This window comes from Xenopus laevis, chromosome 9_10S, assembly GCF_017654675.1.
Source record: "Xenopus laevis strain J_2021 chromosome 9_10S, Xenopus_laevis_v10.1, whole genome shotgun sequence".
Lineage (NCBI taxonomy): Eukaryota > Metazoa > Chordata > Amphibia > Anura > Pipidae > Xenopus > Xenopus laevis.
This window is the reverse complement of record NC_054388.1, coordinates 1,474,114-1,493,346: the sequence shown is the minus strand read 5'-3', so window position 1 is coordinate 1,493,346 and position 19,233 is coordinate 1,474,114. Positions and strand designations below refer to the sequence as shown.

The following is a 19,233-nucleotide window of genomic DNA, read 5'->3' as shown; positions in this document are numbered from 1 at the left end:
TCTTGGTAACCCTATATATTGCTCTCTTCCCCTTGTCTGTGCTGTTTAAAGGGGTTCTTTGCCTTTAAATTGACTTTTAGTATAGAGAAGCAACATTTCAATTGGTCTTCGTTTTTAAAGGAGAACAAAAAGCTAAATCACTGGAAAACCACAAATAATAAAAAATGAAAACCAACTGCAATTTTATGTCAGAATGTCCCTCTGTACATCAGAGAGTAAATGTAAAGGTGAACCAGGTATTGTAGGCTGTACAGCACTGTTTATGCATAAATAACTTCCCCTTTAATGCAGAATGTTGGTGAGACTGAGAGCAGCTCTGCAGTTAGTCGTGTTTATGGATTATTTTCATTAGTAAACGTGCCATAAAGTGGAAGTCTGGTCACTTTATACCAGCCCAATACTCCCACGCTGGCCCACCCAGATCCCCACCACCTCTCTGTCTGGGCTGGAGAATATTAGGGGTTAACCCGGAAACTGCTGCGCCACATCTGGGGGGACGTGTTCTATGTCTGAACGAGAGGAGGGGAGACCCCTGACGTGTGCCAAAAGCTTTGTTACACCTCCCAAACACAATGTTTATAGGCCCAGCAGGAAATGTCGGATCCCCAGCAGACATCGGCTCCATAAAGTGCAACCTCTGCTGCCCACAACTCACATAAACTGTGCTACAACTGGGACACGTGTGTAATGTTCTAAGTAGGGATGTGCCGCATCTAGAATGAAATATTCGGCCGAATACACTACACAGAACCTAATGTTCACATTCAGATCTGAGTTGGATCCAAGCTTATCTTGTGCTGTGAGCAGAGAGATAAATAATAGTCACGTGACTGGGCCGGCCAGGCAGTTGGGCTTAGGCCAAATCTATATTATTCAAAGTGTCATGGGATTTGGCCGAAACTTGTATCTGCTGATTCCTTAAAAACGAATAAATAAAATAATATAGTGGCACCAGATACAGAGGCCAGGGTGGAGCTTACAATCTAAGGTCCTGATCAAATACACTTACTGCCAGTTAGTAGCCGGAGGCAAGCTGCACAGGCACAACATAGTATAGGTGGCCACACACAGGCAAATTAAAGCTGGGTCCTTTAGACCAATTCAGCAGCTTATCTGCCCGCGTGTGGGGGCTGCCGACGGCTCCTCCCAATTAATTTGGGCCAGAATTGGGCCGATATCAATAGGGCAGGTTTGATTTTTTTCTGTGATCCAGGACTGCATCAGCGAGTTGATTTGGTCCTGCGACCCGTCTGCACCTATTCAGCCGCAGGGGAGCAGACACTTAATTATTTTGAAGGGGGCTGTACTCACACAGACGCATGTATGTGCCAAATGCAGGTTGGGATGCAGCGTGTTGCATTTCACCTGCGTTCGGTGCATACAATGCGGCTGTGTGAGTACAGCCCCCTTCAAAATAATTAAGTGTCTACTCCTGCGCTCCCTTGCGGCTGAACGGAATAAAGTGCAACACAGGGGAGCGCAGGCAAAAACAGTCGCATGTACGAGCCCTTATAGTGAGGCCATAGTGTAACTGCATCTGAACCTGCAGCCGGGGCTAATTTTAGGTAAGGGGCGCTGGAACCAGACAGATTCTCTACAAGGAGTAAAGTTGGCCATTCACTATAAGATCCACTCGTTTGGGGTGTGTAAGAGCTGCGCGGCTGATCCTCTCGTGTATAAATACACATTACATTGTGGGTTCTGCAAAGCTCTTCAGTCTTTTTGCTACGTGGCCCTCAGTTAATTTATGTGGCTGGGGGTGATGGGAGTTGTAGCCCTGAATGACATTGCACCAGTGTAGTTAGTTAGTCAAGTTCTGTTGCTAATGTGCTTATGTCCATATGGGGCCCTGCAGTTCCGGGGATGAGCTTTTATTATGCAGCTGGGGGGATGAGGGGAGCACATGTGCAGTGAGTTGAGGTTCCTCAGCAGTTACAGTGTGGGGAGATAGTGGGGGAGACAATGAGATGGGGGGGGGAGACAGGGGCACATGTAACTATAGACACTGCATTATGGACAGAGAATACGGTTACAACTCCCAGCACCTCCCCTGCTGCCAACATCTGGACCCCCACCGCTGTCTCTAATACTGTGATCTAATGGGGGGGGTCTGTATAGAGTAGTTAAGGCTTGGGACACGGGGGCGCGTATAGGAATTTATACAGTATAATAATATATTCATACAAACAGCTGCTCTATATGACTGTCCCCTACTGGCAGGGCTAATGGGTTGGTGGCACGGGCTCTATCAGATACTCACCCCCCCCATATATATATATATATATATATATATATATATATATATATATATATATATATATATATATATATATATATATATATATATATATATATATATATATATATATATACCCCCTGCAACTGCACTGCACCCCCAATATGTCATTATACCTGTTACATACAGGAGCTCAATCAATCACTGCACCCAGTCAGCTTACAATCTAAACTCCCTACCCTACTGGCATCAGTCTCTGTCCTAGTGAGCTTACAATCTAAGCTGTCACATTGACACAGGTCTAGATATAGAGAATGCACTGGAATTTCATTGTGCCTCCCCACACACTCACTCACAGTCACTCACTCACAGCCACACACACACTCACAGTCACTCACACGGCATTTGTGTGTGATATTGCAGACACTGTCCCCTTATCTGGCCTCTGCTCTAATCCCTGTGTATATATCTGGGGATATTTGATTCTTGGGGCAGGGCTTATCCACTGCTTCCCCCCCCTTATATAAACCCCCTCTTGATATAGTACAGGGGGATTATCAGATTGATGTCTCAGCTGTCCTGCAGGAGACCCAGTAATATCCCACAGCTGCTCCTCGGGAGGCCAAATCTCACAGTGTGATGTCACAGTATGCGCTTTTATACCACCAACTTGTGCCACTCACCAGCCCTTTATTTCCTTCCTCTCCTGCTGCTGCTGCTGCTCATACACATTTATATCTGCTCATCCCATAACATTGTGTGTGTGATATATATATAATGGGATCAGGAGGATGCTGTGACTTCCTGTCTGTGAGGCTCCTTTATGTGACATTAGAATCAGCCCCATGGATTGATTGATTGCTCATTCCTCAACAAACTGCCCTGGGAGTTGGAAGCGGCTGCAAACATATATAAAGAAATATCCTCTAAAATAATCCTCTAGTTGCCGATTCTAAGCAACTTTTTCAATTGGTCTTCATTATTTATTTTTTATCATTATTGAATCAATTACCTTCTTCTGACGCTCTCCAGCTTTCAAATGGGGGTCACTGACCCCATTTAAATAACAAATACTCTGTAAGGCTACACATATATTGCTACTGCTACTTTTGCTGCATGGTTGCTAGGATTATTTGGATCCTAGCAACCAAATAGCTACAATTACAAACTGGAGAGCTGCTGAATAAAAAACTAAATAAGTCAAAAACCACAAATAATAAAAAATGAAAACCAATTGCAAATTGTCTCAGAATATCCCTCTGTACATCCTACTAACAGTTAATTTAAAGGGAACAACCTTTCAGGCTGGGGTGAGTATTGTTTTGGGAACCGAGACCAAACTTTATTCTAATAAATGGATCTGTATCCACGTTTGTGCCACCCCAGAGCCGGGGTTCTTCACGTATAGGTCCAGGACTGGATCTCCTTGTAGTCTTTCTAATGAGATGCATAATTAATTCTAGAATGATTGTGCACCCCCTGAGAACAGACAAGGGCTGGGGGGGGCTCTGGATTGTGAAGGCTATTTCTGGCCGTGGCCCAGTTGCCGGCTCAGTATTATCCGTGTGAATGAGCAGCAGCAGCGGCTCTGAAAGTGCATCACTTGGCCCACATTTGCCTTTCGCTCAGCACTTTGGGGATTAGCGGTGCTGATCATGTGTGAAACCCTCACAGTAGCACTTACCAATGTGCTTTATATAACATTCATAGCCACAGCTTGCACTCCTACAGACTCACAACTGCTGCATTTACATCCCATTACTGACAATCAGGCTGTTCACACTACTGTTGCAAATGATTCAGTTGGAAATGCTGTGGGCAGATGAGCCTCCTCTCCAATAGCAGATGCCCAAAAACTTACTACAATAAAAAAAAAAAAAACACTACATTGTGGGTATAAACAATTTGCATCCAAAATTGCTTTGGCAAGTAATGTTGGGGTACAGTTTGGCTCCACCAGGAGGTGCATTAGAAATAACTTGCAGTCTGTGTATTGTTAATACTGAGACAACAGGGCACCCCCATGTGTTGTCAATGGAAAAACTACATTTCCCAAGATGCACTGGCAACTCCAGGCTCCTCCCCCAGCACGTGTGCGGGGAATCCCACGAAGCCTGGGGGGATCACTGAATGAGGACTATTACCTCTAAGTAATTATCGGGTGCATAGGAATAATACTCAATTGGCCCTAATTGCCTAAAATTGATGCTTTGCTGCGGCGCACGGTGATAATTAGGGCATTTAGCTGCAATTACTGCGTCTGACTCATCACAACTCAACCTTAACCACTTCTCTGCCCCCACGTTTGATGACTGTAATGGAATTATGGGAGATCTTGTGATGAAATGCTGGGGGGGGGCAGTTTCATTATTTGGGGAGTCATTGCTGGAATCCTGGGTAATTCTCTCATTGATACAGACTCATATCAACTGAATATCCAAAATAGCAGATTATTCTCAATGGGGTTGGCATCTTTACCCCCTGAAATGTTGCTCATTACATATTGCTATGTAGCCAATCACAGCCCTGTGCCCTGGGAGGCAGATTAGGGAGGTGCCTATATAGAAATAATTGTGCTTTATTGGTACCCATGTCCCACCCAATCATTCCATGGGGCACAGACTCTATTGCCCGGGTGCCAGTCAGGCAGCAGTTTGGCTGCTGGGGGAAAAGTGAGGGGGTGATATCAGTCCAACTTGCAGTACAGCAGTAAAGAGTGACTGAAGTTTATCAGAGCACAAGTCACATGACTGGGGGCAGCTCGGAAACTGACAATATGTCTAGCCCCATGTCAGATTTCAAAATTGAATATAACAAAATCTGTTTGCTCTTTTGAGAAATGGATTTCAGTGCAGAATTCTGCTGGAGCAGCTCTATTAACTGATATTTTTTCCCATGACTGTACCCCTTTAAAAAAATAAACCTATGTGTGTTTTTTAATTCCCAGCTTCTTGTGTGAAGTTGATTCCGGCTTATTGGCACAATGCTGATTATATTGAGATAGAAACACTGGGATATGGGCTGCACAGGTAAGTTCTCATTTGCCGGCTAATTCTAAGCAAATTTCTCATCTGGCTTTTTTTTTTTTATGTTTTTGAATGATTTGCCGCCTTCTTCTGACTCTTTCCAGCTTTCAAATGGGGGTCACTGACCCCATCTAAAAACAAATAGTACAAATGAATACTTATTTCTAATTGTTATTCCTCATCTTTCTATTCAGGCCTCTCCTATTCATATTCCAGTCTCTTATTCAAATCAGTGCATGGTTGCTAGGGGAATTTGGATCCTAGCAACCAGATACCTGCTGAAATCTTTCATCTTTCTATTCAGACCTCTCCTATTCATATTCCAGTCTCTCCAGTCTCTTATTCAAATCAATGCATGATTGCTAGGGGAATTTGGGCCTTAGCAACCAGTTACCTGCTGAAATCTTTCATCTTTCTATTCAGGCCTCTCCTATTCATATTCCAGTCTCTTATTCATATCAGTGCATGGTTGCTAGGGGGATTTGGACCTAAGCAACTAGGTGTTTGAGATTACAAACTGGAGAGCCGCTGAATAAAAAGCTAAATAAGTCAAAAAGCACAAATAGTAAAAAATAAAAACCAATTGTCTCAGAATATCCCTCTGTACATCCTACTGAAATTAAAGTCAAAGGTGATGCACCTCTTTAATTTCTTCAACGTCACTTTTTATCTCCCGTAACTCTCCTGTTGTATCATTAACCCTGTGTGTTCCTTGTGTGTTTATGTGTCAGACTTAATACTCACACTTCTGAATCACAATGTTGTGCCAAGGAAGCCCTTGTGGGTCTCTTCCCTTTTACTATCAAGCTGGATTTTTCTAGTTCTGAGTGTGTCATGTGTGTCTGTGTATCATTGTGTGTCTGTGTGTCATTGTGTGTGTGTCTGTGTGTCTGTGTGTGTGTGTCATTGTGTGTGTGTGTGTGTGTGTCTGGCAGTGACCCAAGACAAACATGTCCGTTCAGCAATAAAAAGAATGAGAAGATAGAAATAGATGTGAGATTTATTAAAGCAGAGTCTTCTTCACTTTCTCTGGCCTCACACTCACACTCACACTCACGGGCCAAGCCAGTAACCAGGCTCAGGGCTCAGTGTTGAGCTGGGGAAGGAAAGACTAGTGAGTGGGGAATAAAGAGTTAATGTGAGTGGAGGGAGAGATGTTTGTGGGTGACCAGTGTCACTAGCCTCTCTCATACACTCATTATATGTCTCTAGATATACAGTCACGTGTGTGAGTTGGTGAGTAGGAGCTGCCAGACTGATAGTGGCCGTGTGATTAGCAGCTCAGTGTCCCGGACTGACACTGGTGTGTGTGTGTGTTTGTGGGGGTTCAGTTGTGGTTATTGGGGGGTTGGAGTGGCGGGGGAGTCGCACATTTGCCGGTGTGTCGGACAATACACACGAGTCAGTGACGGGGCCGAGTGTGGGAGGCGCGGGGTTAAGTGGGCGGAGCGAGCGGAGAGGCGGGGCCGGAGGATAAAGTTTCAGAGGAGTCAGTGCGGCGGAGGAGAGAGAGGAGTCAGTGTCACGTGTCTCTCCTTCTTCTTCTCCTCTCTTGTGTCTCTGTAACTGTCTGTGTCTGTGTTTCCTCAGCGACTCCCCCGGACTGACCAGCGACAGGTAAATGGGGGGGGGGGATCCTCTTGTATCTCTTTATATCATTATATTTATATATATATATCTGTGTGTGTGTGTATAGATATAGATATATATATAGTGTCTGTATGGGGGGGAGGGAGTGTCAGCTCTGGGGACAACAACTGCTCCACCCACATCAGTCACATCTCTACCTGCACCTCTTACACCTTAACAACTCCCTGCAACCCCCCCCCCCCCCACCAGGAGTGAGAGTTATGGAGGCCACACACGGGCAGATAAAGCTGCTGATATCAGTCGTTTGGACCAATTTGACAGCTTATCTGGCCGTGTATGGGGGGCTTCCAAAGGGTCTTCCCCATCAATATCTGCCCACCATATTGATCAGGAAGGTTGGATTTTTACCCGACCGTCGGAGCCCCTTGGCGCATCGTAATTCAATCATTCGGCCATACGGCGAACGTTCAAATTACCCCCGATATAGCCGTGCCGTTAGTGGCATATCGGGGAAAGACGCCAAACGAGCGGATCTTTGTGTCTACGGCCACCTTTACAGTTGAGTTACAGCCCAATGTGACTTTTATCTGATACTGAGTCTGAGCCAAAAACACAACTGCTGGGACTGAACATTCCAATAGACTCACCCTCCATCTATATATTATATATTATATATATATATATACTCACCTCATCTATATAGTATATTTTATATATATACTCACCTCATCTATATATTATGTATTATATTATATATATATACTCACCTCATCTATATAGTATATATTATATATATACTCACCTCATCTATATAGTATATATTATATATGTATACTCACCTCATCTATATAGTATATATTATATATATATATACTCACCTCATCTATATAGTATATATTATATTATATATATACTCACCTCATCTATATAGTATATATTATATTATATAAATATACTCACCTCATCTCTATAGTATATATTATACACACACACATATATATAATGTGTCTATAGATTACAGGAGAAGCTTTAGAAATAACAAATAAGCCAGTGGTATAAAGGTGACACTTTTATTGGCTGAATCATAAGCAGCTTTCAGAACATTTGAGCTTTTTTCAAGCTTGTTATGATTCTATTAGTCACACACCTTTATACCACTGGCTTCTTTTTTATTTCTAAACCTTCTCCTGTATTTTTACTGACTAACACAGTACAGCAACTTTACCTGCAAATATATATATATATATATATACACAACTTACACCAGCTGCTCCCTATAGTAATGTGCCACTCACACTGGTACCTACTGGGCACAATCAGCTGCAAGTGTGTCTGTGTGTGTATCATTAGTGTGTCTATACAGATCATATATATATAAACCATAAGTCCATATACAGGGGTATCAGTCCAATCAGGAGACCCCACAATTACACCTTTTGTTACTCCCCAGAGTGAGAGGCAACTGTGTGTCACAACTGAGAGCTCATTCACCTGCTTGTGAAGCTTTGGGCTTCCATTATGTGCCAGTGGCAAGTGAAATGAGTGGAATTAGGGGCACGGACGGCAGCTGTCATTTCCACTATTGCTGACACTTAGACTGTAGCGCAGCTCAGGAGAGAATTTAGGGGAATTGGCAGAACAAATGGTTAGTGGAGCGGCAGACGACAGTTGTGTGACTATAGGACACATTTATCTGCAGGAATTAGCACTTATTGTGGGTCTGGAACACAACATGACACAATATTACAGCTCATTGAGTGAAGTGTGTGTCTTTTACTGACCCACTTTAAACCTGCTGCTTTGTAACCTGGATATTGTGTAGAACCACAAGCAGTTGTGCACCTGTAAATGACAACATATCTCTGTTTCACTGTGACACTGGGGACCCACCCTAAATACCCTAAGGAGCCATTTTTGGGGCATGACCCATAGATTCTGGGCACAAGTGATGTAGCCCACTGTGTGTTGTGTTGTTGTGTCAGGACCACTAGTGTTTATTGTAGTGTTGTGTCATAGTTCATTATAAGACACATAGAGCCTGACTCATTTTAGTTGGACTGTGTCAAATGAACAATGTGTTGGGGCCGGAAGAATTGTCAGAATAGGCACAACTGTGTGTGGAGAACTGAATGGAAATCAGGTAAAAAGGCAGAATTCTTAGAAGAAAATCCCGACAATGTGAGTGTGAGACACACGGACACACGGCTGATGTTTTCATAGTAAGGGATGACGCACAACCTTCATTCTCTGCATATTTCCTTTTATACACACACATATATACTAATATATATATATATATACACACACACACATATATACTAATATATATATTTATGCATCACCTTGGGGTTGCCTTTGTGCTGTAAAGGGGAAGTAAACCTATACAAGACCTGCTCTTGTCACAAGTGAACCCCAGTGCTTTTGTATAGGGGGGTGTCGCACGCACTGAGCCGAACCCCGTGATTCATCCCATTGTCATAGATACAATTTTCCTGTTGAATTAGTGTTTTTAGTGTTTTGCAACACAGAGATGAGTCACAGACTTACAAATTCTCTCTCACAACTGACGTTCCCTATTTATCCGGATGCCAGAGGCTTCCTCTTGTGGGGTACGGGGGGCAGCAGCCGTGTGCCCCAATAAATACCCCCCGTAATTGATTGATCCTGCCCCGTACTCTGTATGTGTAAGTGTGAGGAATAAAAGTGCAACAGAGATGCACCTTCAGTCTCAGCACTTGAGGGGATTTAGTAGCAGCAATTAAATAGAAAGCATTGAAGTCTAGGGATTAGGCTACACAGGCAGCTGATTGATACTGACATCATTACTATGGATCAAAGCTTCTTCCTTTTCTTCTTTTATAAATTGAACCTTGGGCCAGACTTGAGCACACACTTGTCCTTGACTCAACCCCCCCCCCCCCATCCCCTCTTTCCCCCTGAAAATGTAGATTTGGGGAGCCATGGATTTTGTATTTTGTTATATGTTTGTTGATGCTGCTAACCTGTAGCTGAGGATGCTGGGAGTTGTAGTAACATTTGCAGCTAACCATAGAGCCCAGTGTTTCTAATGGGTAAATATTAATGCGACGCAGACACGGCCGTATTGTGCACTGATCCACTGAAGGATTCCTCACACACACACACACACACTCAAACACACACAGAAACACTCAAACACACAGACTCACACACACAGAAACACACTCACAGACAGACACACACAGACAGACACACAGACACGCTCACACACACAGACAGACACACAAATCTGTGTTATTTCCATACACTGCTGGTTAACGTGTTTTCTTTGGAGCCAAAGTGCAGATATTTATGGCCCCGGCACACACACACACACACACACACAGTCACACACACACAGTCAGTCACACACACACAGTCACACACACACACAGTCACACACACACACAGTCACACACACACAGTCACACACACACACAGTCACACACACACAGTCACACACACACAGTCACTCACACACAGTCACTCACACACACACACACACAGTCACACACACACAGTCACACACACACAGTCACACACACACAGTCACACACACACAGTCACACACACACAGTCACACACACACAGTCACACACACACAGTCACACACAGTCACACACACAGTCACACACACAGTCACACACACAGTCACACACACACAGTCACACACAACAGTCACACCACACCAGTCACACACACAGTCACACACACACAGTCACACACACACAGTCACACACACACAGTCACACACACACAGTCACACACACACAGTCACACACACACAGTCACACACACACAGTCACACACACACAGTCACACACACACAGCCACACACACAGTCACACACAGTCACACACAGTCACACACACACAGTCACACACACACACACACACAGTCACACAGACACACACACAGTCACACACACACAGTCTCACACACACACACACACACAGTCACAAACTCCAGGACCTGCTCGTTGCCTCCGACCCTTCCACCCTCAGGCCTGGGACTCCTCACTGGGTCACCAACCACAACAAATTTCCTCTGTGCGAAGGTCCCACTAGATGTTGCTGGGAGTTGTTGCTGGGAGTTGCTTCAGAGCATTAGTGATGTTGGGGATCAGTGTTACATTCAGGTGTCAGTCAGCTGTTTCCCATCTCCACAAACCCAGAGATTTCATTAATATCAACATTATCATTGTACCCTGTAGCCTTGTGCTTTCCTTTACAGGGGGCTTCACCTTTCACTTAACTTTTGTATCTTTTACAATGGCTCATTCTAAGCAACTTTTCCATTGGTCTTCATTAATTAGTTTTTTCATTAATTGACCCTTTCCAGCTTTCAAATGGGGGGTCACTGACCCCATCTGAAAAAACAAATGCTCTGTAAGGCTACACATATATTGTTATTGCTACTTTTTATTTCTATTCAGGCCTCTCCTATTCATATTCCAGTCTCTTATTCACATCAGTGCATGGTTGCTAGGGGAATTTGAAGCCTAGCAACCAGATACCTGAAATTGCAAACTGGAGACAGTTTATCTACTTGCTTTTTGTGTCACAAACTCAAGTACACACACTCTCTCTCAACTCCCCCACTCTCTCTCTCCCCCACACTCTCTCTCTCCCCCACACTCTCTCTCTCCCCCACACTCTCTCTCTCCCCCACACTCTCTCTTTCTCCCCCACACTCTCTCTCTCTCCCCCACACTCCCCCCCCCGCACTCTCTCTCCCCCCCGCACTCTCTCTCCCCCCCCCGCACTCTCTCTCCATAGCCCAAACTACAGAATCCATCCCCAGCCCAGTTTAACTCTTTATGGTCGGTATCTTCCATTGAGGCAACCATAGTCGTCCTGGCATGTGCCAAACCCAGACTTGCTATTGTTCATAAAAAAGCCCACCCTCCTGTGCTGAATAGTTCCAGGGTCGGACTGGTGCATTTGAGGCCCACCGGGTTCCAAACCTCGGGGGCCCCATGCACAAAATTCGGTGTGGTGTGCGCATGTGTAAGAAACGCTGCACGCATGCGCAAACATCCACTCTCAGCGTTTCGCCCAATCAGAGAGCGAGGGCCATTGCCCACCTGTTTTTTTCCCGCCGGCCCAGTCCGACCCTGACTAGTTCTAATGCTAATGTTGCTTCTGCACTTTGTTTCTTCTACAATCCAATTGCTGTACATATTGATGAATACACTGACCAACTGAAAGGCTGCTTAGAGTGGGTTTAGCTATAGCTTGGCAGGATCGCTGTGGTGCAGTCAGTGTGAGTGGGAGTCAGTAGGTGCAAGTGGATTGGCTGCTGAGGGATGGTTGCCGTGTACAAAGTCCATAGAGACGGGTGCCTCTGGGAATGTGCAGATCTGACTGATTTCTCCCACAATCCCCTCACATGTTTAGTTACAGCTGTGGGTGAAATGCCTGGAGCTGCCGCAGCCAATCAAATGCAGATTGTGTAGCAGTTGTGGCGCTGCAATTGGTCGCTGTTGTGTAAAGAGGAGATTATTAACAATAGTGATATCACCAGGGCAAGTGCAAATATTGCACATTATGCAGAATGTTACTTGTGCTCTTCAGCCAATAGCTGCGTCTTACTTCACAACCGTCCAATCCACAGGCAGCATTTACCAGTCACCTTATTGGTTGCTTTTATTACATATGGAGGCTAAAGCATTGAACTCTGGGGCAGATATTTTGTGCTTCAATTCTGTAGATAAAAGTGCTGACACCAGAGCTGCTCCATCAGTCATTGATCAGTCACTCAGTGACCTGCCCCTCGGGTCCTATTGTCCTTCTGTTGGACCCAGTGGGTGATCTGCAGTCCGAGGAGCAAGTCTCTAGAGTGCAAGCCTTTAGGGACAAATCTGAGCAGGGTGGCTGTTCTGTTCTGATTGGTTCCAACAGTGTTTTCAGCTCAGGTGGAAGGGAAATATGTCTGTACTAAAACGGGCGGGAGCTGCCATGCTGCTTTTCACTGTCAAACTTGGATTGTACTGTCATTCTGTGTAAAGGGGAAATATTCCCTGTTTCTGTGCAATGTCCGTGTGACACTCCCTCAGGCTGAATTCCTGGAATCCGGAGTCACTCTGGTTCACCTCGGCCTCTTTATTTCCAGGATCTGGTGCCTTAGATCCAAACACCCCTGGTGAGCCATTGTAGCGTCGCTGTACCCACAGGTGTGTCTATTTGCTTTGTGTGTCGCACACTCAGGTACTCACACACTTGCTCTCACACACTCACGCTCTCTCTTACACTCACGCTCACACTCGCGCTCTCTCACACACAATCTCTCACACTCACGCTCTCTCACACGCTCACACTCGCGCTCTCTCACACTCGCGCTCTCTCTCACACTCGCGCTCTCTCTCACACACTCGCTCTCGCACACACTTGCTCTCGCACACACTCGCTCTCGCACACGCTTGCTCTCTCATACACACACGCTCTCGCACACACTCACTCTCTCTCACTCACTCACTCTCTCTCACACACACACTCGCTCTCACACACACACACACTCTCGCACACACTTGCTCTCTCACGCACACCCGTGCTCTCTCACGCACACACACACTCTCTCGCAAACACTCGATCACTCTCTCGCACACACTCGATCTCTCTCTCTCGCACACACTCAAACTCTCTCTCGCACACACTCTCTCTCTCGCACACACTCTCTCTCTCGCACACACTCTCTCTCTCGCACACACTCTCTCTCGCGCACACACTCACTCTCGCGCACACTCTCTCTCGCGCACACACTCTCTCTCGCGCACACACTCTCTCTCTCGCGCACACACTCTCTCTCTCGCGCACACACTCTCTCTCTCGCGCACACACACTCTCTCTCTCGCACACACACTCTCTCTCTCGCACACACACTCTCTCTCTCGCACACACACTCTCTCTCTCGCACACACACTCTCTCTCTCGCACACACACTCTCTCTCTCGCACACACACTCTCTCTCTCGCACACACACTCTCTCTCTCGCACACACACTCTCTCTCTCGCACACACACTCTCTCTCTCGCACACACACTCTCTCTCTCGCACACACACTCTCTCTCTCGCACACACACTCTCTCTCTCGCACACACACTCTCTCTCTCGCACACACTCTCGCTCTCGCACACACTCGCTCTCTCTCGCACACACTCGCTCTCTCTCTCGCACACACTCGCTCTCTCTCTCGCGCACACACTCGCTCTCTCTCTCGCGCACACACTCGCTCTCTCGCACACACTCGCTCTCGCACACACTCGCTCTCTCGCACACACTCGCTCTCGCACACACTCGCTCTCGCACACACTCGCTCTCGCACACACTCGCTCTCGCACACACTCGCTCTCGCACACACTCGCTCTCGCACACACTCGCTCTCGCACACACTCGCTCTCGCACACACTCGCTCTCTCTCTCGCACACACTCGCTCTCTCTCTCGCACACACTCGCTCTCTCTCTCGCACACACTCGCTCTCTCTCTCGCACACACTCGCTCTCTCTCTCGCACACACTCGCTCTCTCTCTCGCACACACTCGCTCTCTCTCTCGCACACACTCGCTCTCTCTCTCGCACACACTCGCTCTCTCTCTCGCACACACTCGCTCTCTCTCTCGCACACACTCGCTCTCTCTCTCGCACACACTCGCTCTCTCTCTCGCACCACACACTCGCTCTCTCTCTTCGCACACACTCGCTCTCTCTCTCGCACACACTCGCTCTCTTCTCGCACACACTCGCTCTCTCTCGCACACACTCGCTCTCTCTCGCACACACTCGCTCTCTCTCGCACACACTCGCTCTCTCTCGCACACACTCGCTCTCTCTCGCACACACTCGCTCTCTCTCGCACACACTCGCTCTCTCTCGCACACACTCGCTCTCTCTCACACACATATCTGTCAGATTCCTATGAAGCGTCTGTATAAAATATTTCAGGAAGTGAGTGAAGGTGCAGCGAGTGAGAGGAAGTGGCATTTAGTGGGCACAGCTGGCAGTCACGGCAGGAAGTATGAGGTCAGAAGGTATTGGGGAGGGAGAACAGAGGGTGTCTGGGTTCATAGGAGGTGAGGGAGAGGGAGGGCTCAGCGGAAGGCGAGAGAAGGGAAGGAGAGCGTCTCGTGAGTGGTTAGTGTGCTGCAGTCTAGAGCGCTGGTGACTTTGCACGTTTCTAACTCTTGTCTCGTGTGACTAAACAACTAACTCTGAGCCTTTATTTATTCCCTTTAATATTCCATTTCTCTCTTCATTGTCACCCACTGTCCATTTGTCTGCGGAGCCCATTGACCCTGTCTGACTGCCCACGATCATCTGAACATAACGACAGACACAACATTGTGTGACTGCAGCAACAGCAGCCCTTGTTATGGCAACTCATTCCCTGCTGCAAGAACTGTAACCCTAATAATAATAATAAGTGTAACCCTAATAATAATAACTGTAACCCTAATAATAACAACTGTAACCCTAATAACAACTGGAACCCTAATAATAATAACTGGAACCCTAATAATAACTGTAACCCCTAATAATAACAACAGTAACCCTTATAATAATAATAATAAGTGTAACCCTAATAATAATAATCAGAAGTGTGGGAATTGCTTGAGGTTAATGTATGGATTTTGTTATTGCTGTTGGGGGACATAGTGTTGTGTGTGTGTGGGGGGGGGACTAGTGCTCCCAATAGGAATATAGTGCCGTCTCCAGTGTGACCACTACTAACTTATGGGAACCCCACACTGTGTAATGTCCACCCCAATGGCACCACTAAATTCTGACTTGCCCCCCATCCTCCCTTGTTTCTGTCTCTTTTCCCTCCCTCCCTCCTCTCCCCAATGTGAGTGTTTGGCTGATGTCCCTGTGTTTCCTGAGCCCACATTTTATTTTAGGTCAGACCCCCCCCCCCAGCACATATTTCTCTTTACTGGACTCACAACCTGTGGGAGGGCTGGTGCCGGGTTTAAGGTCCCTGTCTGTGTGTGTGTGTGTGTGTAGATGTATCTATATATTATCAGTTGTGGGTGGGGGGGCACATGTCCCCCACTAGTGTGAGTAGACTCCTCATTGGTACATTCCCTGGGTGTCCTGTTCATATTCAGTATTTCACCCACTTCCACTCTCTCCCCACCCCCCTCTGTCTTATTAGTGGCTCATCCTCCCTCTCCCTTATTTATTTTATTGTCTTCCCCCTGTCACTTCCCCTCCCCTTCTCCCTTTCCTACAGACACATCTTCCCTCTACATAAACTTTCTCCCTGCAGCCTGGCAGTGGATGGGTTAAGCCCTTCTCCCCACCCCTGGGAGAAATTAATTACCCCCCACACACACACACATGGGCGGCCATTTCTCTCATTGAGCTGCTGAAAGCCTGGGGGCCCCTGGAAAAGAGGCCAGCGAGGAAACATAAGTCAGACTATTGAGAAGTTGTCGTCCCCTTTATTGGGGGGGGGGTAAAGTGCAAATAATCTGACCATGAAACTCCCATAATGTCTGTGTGTTACACTTGGGACACTGGCTGAGCATGCTGGGAGTGACGTGGCTGAGCATGCTGGGAGTGACGTGGCTGAGCATGCTGGGAGTGACGTGGCTGAGCATGCTGGGAGTGACGTGGCTGAGCATGCTGGGAGTGAGTGAGGGAGTGAGTTGGCTGAGCATGCTGGGAGTGAGATGTTGTGGGTGTCATTACATGTGGGTGGGTGACAGTCAGTGAGTTGCTGAGCCTTTGGGTCTTACAAGGGCCCATGTTTATTGGGGGGCTCATTAGGCGTCTGTAGTTGAAGTGTGAGGGGCTGCTCCACATTTATGACTCTAGAGCCGTGAATAAGAGAAATCCCCCCTCGGTGGCAGTGGGGGTAGCGGCAGAGAGTAATGAGTGAGAGGGTTAATAGAGTCTCACAGTGGGGGCGAGGGGTGGGACGAGTGGGGGGGAAAAGAGAAGGGATTAATTATATTGATATATTAATTATATTGATTATATTAATTATATTGATTATATTCGCTGGAACTCATCAGAAATTCTCTCTGGACACAACACTCAAACAAATAGACAAATAGAAATGTCCCTTATAAGCTCAATATACAGTATATAGTGAATAATGTACCCCCGGGTGTGAAATATAAGGATATTACAAGTCCCACAGGGGTCCCTGACTATATACAGACACAAGGCTACACATGATGGAAGTGAGAGGATGATATAGATCACATCTATTATAAGCAGTTTAATTATAGCTATTTAAGCCACACCCATTTTACCTGCACAGGTGCCTCCACATCATCCAATCCCAGAGCTGCGGTTGCTCCATCTCAGCCATTGGGCATGTGGGTGCCAGTCCTTCTATCAATCAGACTCTGCCCCTTACACGGAGTTCCTATGCAGAGTGCCACATGACTGCAGTGAGAACACGCCAGCAACACGCGTGTAGATACGATCTGGCTTCTGCTTCTTGCTGGCTCCTCCAACTAACTGTCATTTGTAGTAAGGTGCAGGCAGTTAGTGAGACTCAGTATGAAGCTTAAATAGCTACACGGGTCCCACGGGACTCTGTATTTGTAACTATTCCACCCCTGGGGGATCCATTGGGTGAAGTACAAAACGGTTGGGGCATTGAGGTTGTGATTAGGGGGAATAATTGTACTTTATTGGTGTTTGTGTTGCAGGATCCAGTGTGGGACATTATTGGAGACTTGTCTGTATGAGGTCACGGATCCACTCACAGGGGGTCAGTGCGGCCCCACCTTGAAAACCCGTCTCCTGTGGGATGTTCCTGTGACAGTTGGATTAAGTGCCAGGCCGACGTTTGGGGGGTGAGCCCCCCCCACAAATGGAGAAGCTGAGGGAGTAGAAGTGCGTTTGGAGCTGAGGCAATGAGCAGTAAGGACAACACTTGCCCCCCTCCTGGGCCCGGCCACATCAATGGATTCCACGTACCCCATTATGCTTTCTTCTTTCCACATATGTTGGGGGGTATGTCCCCCACGGGGGGGCTCCCAGGAGTTCAACACCAACCCCCGCTCAGTGGCTACAGCACCCCTTCTCCTGCCAGTAAGTACTGATATATATTGTTACTAAGTACTGATCTATATATATATATATATATTGTTACTAAGTACTGATCTATATATATATATATATATAATCTAGTGTTATTATTCTAGGCCGGGACTCCATGTTATGTGCGGGTGCTGCTGGGTTGCAGTTGGTCGCGCTGCACAGTGTTGGGGATTTGCTGTTTCTCCTTCAAGTGTTTCTTTGTGAAATCCACGTAATATTCATTGTTTAGCGGCAGCACATTTTCCACAAATCTGGAGGTGCCAATTACACACCCTTTCATACACACTTCATAAAACACTTTTACTTCTGGCTGTTCCTCTGTTGTTGTGCCTGTTTTGGCTACAAGAGACGTTTGGATCCTGACAATGATTTATCTCCCCTTTATTCCTCCACTCATTGAATTCCCAACCAATGGGTGTGCTGGGTTAGGGGCCCTGTTAGTAGTTGTTTATATTAGTGATTCTCATGAAGGCCCGTTTGTTTGTGTAACTGGCCCTTTAAGCATTAACAAATCATTTGTCACCCCTTTAATGCGGCCCCATTATTCTTTGTGCAGTTGTGTAATATTTGTGTGAAAGGGCCTCTCTGGGTGCAATGGGTGTGGCATAGGGACACCTGGGGAGGAGCCTACAGGGCTTGTGGGTAAAAACACAGATGTGATCGGCTCACTGGTTTGGGGCAAACAGTTGCCAGTGGAGGGAACAAGCTGTAAGGCAAATTTCCAGTGTGTTTATTTCCAGTGCAAAATGTTGTTGCAGTTAATGGTCCATTCTCTGCACTGCTGGTTCTGCCTTTTGAAACAATGAGGCCACTTGGAATGTTTAATAGAGGCTGTAAAGTTGCTTAGACTGACAATATTGCTTTTTTGGGTTTACTTCCCTTTTAGGTTTTGCAGCCAAAAACGATTACTCTGTGAGGCTTCAGCCCCTCTCCTATTCATCTTCCAGTCTATCATCCAAACCTCTGCCTGGTTGCTAGGGTAATATAGACCGTAGCAACCAGAATGGTGCGGAAATTGCCAACTGGAGAGCCACTGAAATAATTCACAAACCACAAATAGAAAATGATGGGCAGTGGCAAAGTTTCTCGGATTATAATTAAAAGGCAACAAACCCCTGTGCGTGTGAGCAAGTTCCTGGGTGTAGCCCCCCTATATACCCAGCTGCAGGCAGAGCTGGACTGGACCCACTAGAGAATCAGCTGCCTGTAGTTTTATTTATATATAATACACAAAAGCCATGAATATCCTGTAAATTATATCCTTATAAACGGTGAGTTGTGATGTCATCAGTTATAAACGGTGA

At 46.3% G+C, this 19,233-nt stretch overlaps 1 protein-coding gene across 3 annotated transcripts in view; it reads left to right on the top strand.

Annotated features, from left to right (window-relative positions):
- rara.S (retinoic acid receptor alpha S homeolog) overlaps positions 1-19,233 on the top strand; it is a 49,675-nt gene that overhangs the window by 4,964 nt on the left and 25,478 nt on the right. The window contains exons 3-4 of one of the 3 annotated variants that reach the window (XM_018237961.2): positions 5,184-5,265; positions 17,536-17,920. In XM_018237961.2, the coding sequence (XP_018093450.1) occupies positions 17,743-17,920 (178 nt within the window). In that variant the 5' untranslated portion in view covers positions 5,184-5,265; positions 17,536-17,742. Of the gene's footprint in view, positions 1-5,183; positions 5,266-6,733; positions 6,880-17,535; positions 17,921-19,233 lie in introns of those variants that run through there. The other 2 variants (XM_018237963.2, XM_018237962.2) reach the window with 2 other exon arrangements.